Below are 3,231 nucleotides of genomic sequence, written 5' to 3'. Positions count from 1 at the left end.
TATATTTTGTATAAATTTGCTAAATTATTAAACCTATTTTTTCTTTGTCATTATGGGGAATTATGTGTAGATTGATGAGGGGAAGAAAAACAATTAATCCATCTTAGAATAAGGCTGTAACGTAACAAAATGTGTAAAAAGTAAAGGGGTCTGAACACTTTCTGAATACACTGTATTTAGATTTATTGCTTTGGGATAAGAACTGATTTTTAAAAAATACTGTGAGCAGGATTCTGAGTTGAAAAGCCTTTTGGGATATTTACATATATGTCTCTGGGAAAAAACAGAATCCGGTGCCTTGGCAGAGGATCATGTTCCAACAGAATGGCTGCCATGTATCTTGTATTGGACATACAAAAAATGAACGGTTTTCATTAAGAGTAGCTAAACACATGAGAATATTGTGTTTAGACAAGTCATTTGTCATAGGCTATTTCGTTTGAAGTTTAAGCAACATATCGAACCAACAAATTCACAAACTCGGCCTCCTGCCCCATCTCAGTTTATAACCGGTAATATCAGATAATGCCATCTCTATTGCTCAGCTTTGAAATAGCTAGGGGTTGCTCTTATGACATAAATGTCTCAATAAATTTGGTTTACTATGCTGTTATGCGCTGGCTGGAAAATCCCACAGGTTTACTGAGAAGTGTGTGTGTGTGTCCAGAGGGCTACAACATGATCCACGTTCTCTAGAAAATCTATGTGAAACTTCCTGACAACAGGGTTTTCCTCAAACCTCCATTCATCTTTTATCTAATGAATCCGTCTGTCAACTCCCTCCCCCCCCACTCTCTCACTCTCTCTCTCTCTGTTTGTCTCTCTCTCTCTCACCCTCTCACATATCAAATCAATCATTCCTAATTTATTCAATCACTCATTCAGTCCATACCTCCCTATCCTCCCTCTACCTCTCTCCCCCCTCTCTCTCTCCATCCCTCTCCCTCATCCCATCATTCACTCTGTCCCCCACTGCCTCCCAAAACCCTGCTGGTTCACTGAGAATTGCTAGTGTGTGTGTGTGTGTGTGTGTGTGTGTGTGTGTGTGTGTGTGTGTGTGTGTGTGTGTGTGCGTCTGTGTGTGTGTCTGTGTGTGTAGGTCCTCCAGACCTCAGTTATTTAACATGAAACAAGGCTCCTCACTCTCATCTGTGTATGTGGCCCCCCAGACAGATGAGTATACTGGGTCTGAGTCTGGGTCTAGGCCTGGGTCTGGGTCTGATCTGTGCCTGGGTCTGGGTCAGATCTGTGCCTGGGTCTCGGTCCGGGTCTGGGTCTGGGCCTAGGCCTGGGTCTGGGTCTGGGTCTGGGTCTGATCTGTGCCTGGGTCTGATCTGTGCCTGGGTTTGGGTCTGGGTCTGAGCCTGGGTCTGTGTCTGAGTCTGGGTCTGATCTGTGCCTGGGTCTGGGTCTGTGCCTGGGTCTAGGTCTGGGTCTAGGCCTGGGTCTAGGTCTGGGTCTGGGTCTGATCTGGGTCTGGGTCTAGGTCTAGGTCTAGGTCTAGGTCTAGGTCTGGGTCTAGGCCTGGGTATGGCTATAGGCCTAGGTCTGAGCCTGGGTCTGGGTCTGATCTGTGCCTGTGTCTGATCTGTGCCTGGGTCTGATCTGTGCCTGGGTCTGATCTGTGCCTGTGTCTGATCTGTGTCTGATCTGTGCCTGGGTCTGATCTGTGTCTGATCTGTGCCTGTGCCTGGGTCTGATCTGAGTGGTGTGGTCTCCAGAGTGGTGCAGTGGTCTAAGGCACTGAATCTCAGTGCTTGAGGTGTCACTACAGACACCTTGGTTCAAATCCAGGCTGTATCACAACCGGTTGTGATTGGGAGTCCCATAGGGTGGCCAACAAGTCGCCCAGTGTCGTCCAGGTTTGGCCGCTGTATGTTGTCATTGTAAATAATAATTTATTCTTAACTGACTTGCCTATTTAAATAAAGGTTACGATTTTTTTAAATACCAGACCCTGGCCCCAACAGTAGGTCAGGTTATGACTGAGAGACATGCGGTTTTCATTCATAAAACAATCACTTCAATAGATGGATAGGTAAATAGGTTTAATTCATTCACAATGTATCTTAAATCACCAAAAAGTCAAGACAAAAAGTAATTTCCAGGCAAATCAAGTCAAATCTTAAATTTATAGTCCATCTTTTTTAATGGTCTTGAGGGGACACGTTCTTTACTCACACCACTCAATGTGCATATGAAACACCACTTTGGCTCTTGAAAAGTAGTAGGAGTAGCCCTCAAATTCAACCCTGCAGAGACTTGACCGCAAGGTATACTGAAAATGAAAAAGGAAGCTATTTTACAGGGTTATCCTACTAATTCTAGGCCTACTTAGGCATCGAATTGAATTGGAATATTGAATTAACGGTTTAGAGTATAGCGTTTGCATTGATTTGCTCTAAAAGCACACGGGGTGAGTGAGCGAGCGAGCATTTGAGTTATCTCCCACTGCGTTGCAGCTGCACACCACACCGCTCCCCTCTCGCCCCTGGCAAGAAACGAGACACTACTAGCCTATTACTCCTCCCCTCCCACGCAAAGTAGCAGCTTTCTCTCTTTCTCACACTTTTACAATGTTCTGTAACCAGCCTAAAGTTGTCCTCCTCATCCATGACGCTGGCCGTTGATGGAACGAAGAGGTCGCTAGACCACCTATAAAGCACAATTGGGACTTCAATGCCTGTGAATATTTTTAAATCTCATGATTTTGGTTAGATGAAATATGCAATGTCCGCGGGTGAGCCAGGTTCTTTCTCTGCTACATTCTGTTTTGTTTTTGGCAGCAAGCCATGCCGAGTTCTCGCTGCCTGGCAGCCTCCTCTCTCCCGATACAGAATCAGGTCAGTATGTCTCAGTTGTTACAACTAGGCTATAATAACTGCAACAATGTTGCGATTTTATTGTTGCAATTTCATACAAAGTTCTTAATAGCCATTGCAAGCTTAGTGCATGAATTTGCGCTGGTAGTCAGTTTTTTATAAATTATCTTTATTCATTTAATTATCTTGAAATGATCTTGTAGGCTATTGATAATTCCACTGAACTTCCTTTTCAATTTTATCCTCAGGTCGCTTTCTCCAGTCCCAGTCAGATGTGTCCGTGGTCCATCCAGTCAAAATTTTCAGAGATGGACAGTTTCTCTCCCACTCTCTGGTACACCGCTTTAAGCATGGGCGGCATAAACGAGACTTGGGGCTTTTGGAGGAACGTGTTTATTATAAGGTGAAC

The 3,231-nt window shown here is 44.5% G+C and overlaps 1 protein-coding gene across 2 annotated transcripts in view; it reads left to right on the top strand.

The window, feature by feature from the left end:
* The first annotated feature begins 2,513 nt into the window (after nt 1-2,513).
* The window catches only part of LOC110536308 (A disintegrin and metalloproteinase with thrombospondin motifs 12), a 45,248-nt gene continuing 44,530 nt past the window's right edge, over nt 2,514-3,231 (top strand). For both annotated transcript variants that reach the window (XM_036936226.1, XM_036936225.1), the window contains exons 1-2: nt 2,514-2,843; nt 3,071-3,231. The exon at nt 3,071-3,231 is cut by the window's right edge and continues 201 nt beyond it. In XM_036936226.1, the coding sequence (XP_036792121.1) occupies nt 2,726-2,843; nt 3,071-3,231 (279 nt within the window). In that variant the 5' untranslated portion in view covers nt 2,514-2,725. The remainder of the gene's footprint in view (nt 2,844-3,070) is intronic.

Source organism: Oncorhynchus mykiss, chromosome 11 (assembly GCF_013265735.2).
Source record: "Oncorhynchus mykiss isolate Arlee chromosome 11, USDA_OmykA_1.1, whole genome shotgun sequence".
NCBI classification, from domain to species: domain Eukaryota; kingdom Metazoa; phylum Chordata; class Actinopteri; order Salmoniformes; family Salmonidae; genus Oncorhynchus; species Oncorhynchus mykiss.
The sequence above is the reverse complement of the archived record's forward strand: the minus strand, read 5'-3'. Positions and strand labels throughout refer to the sequence as shown.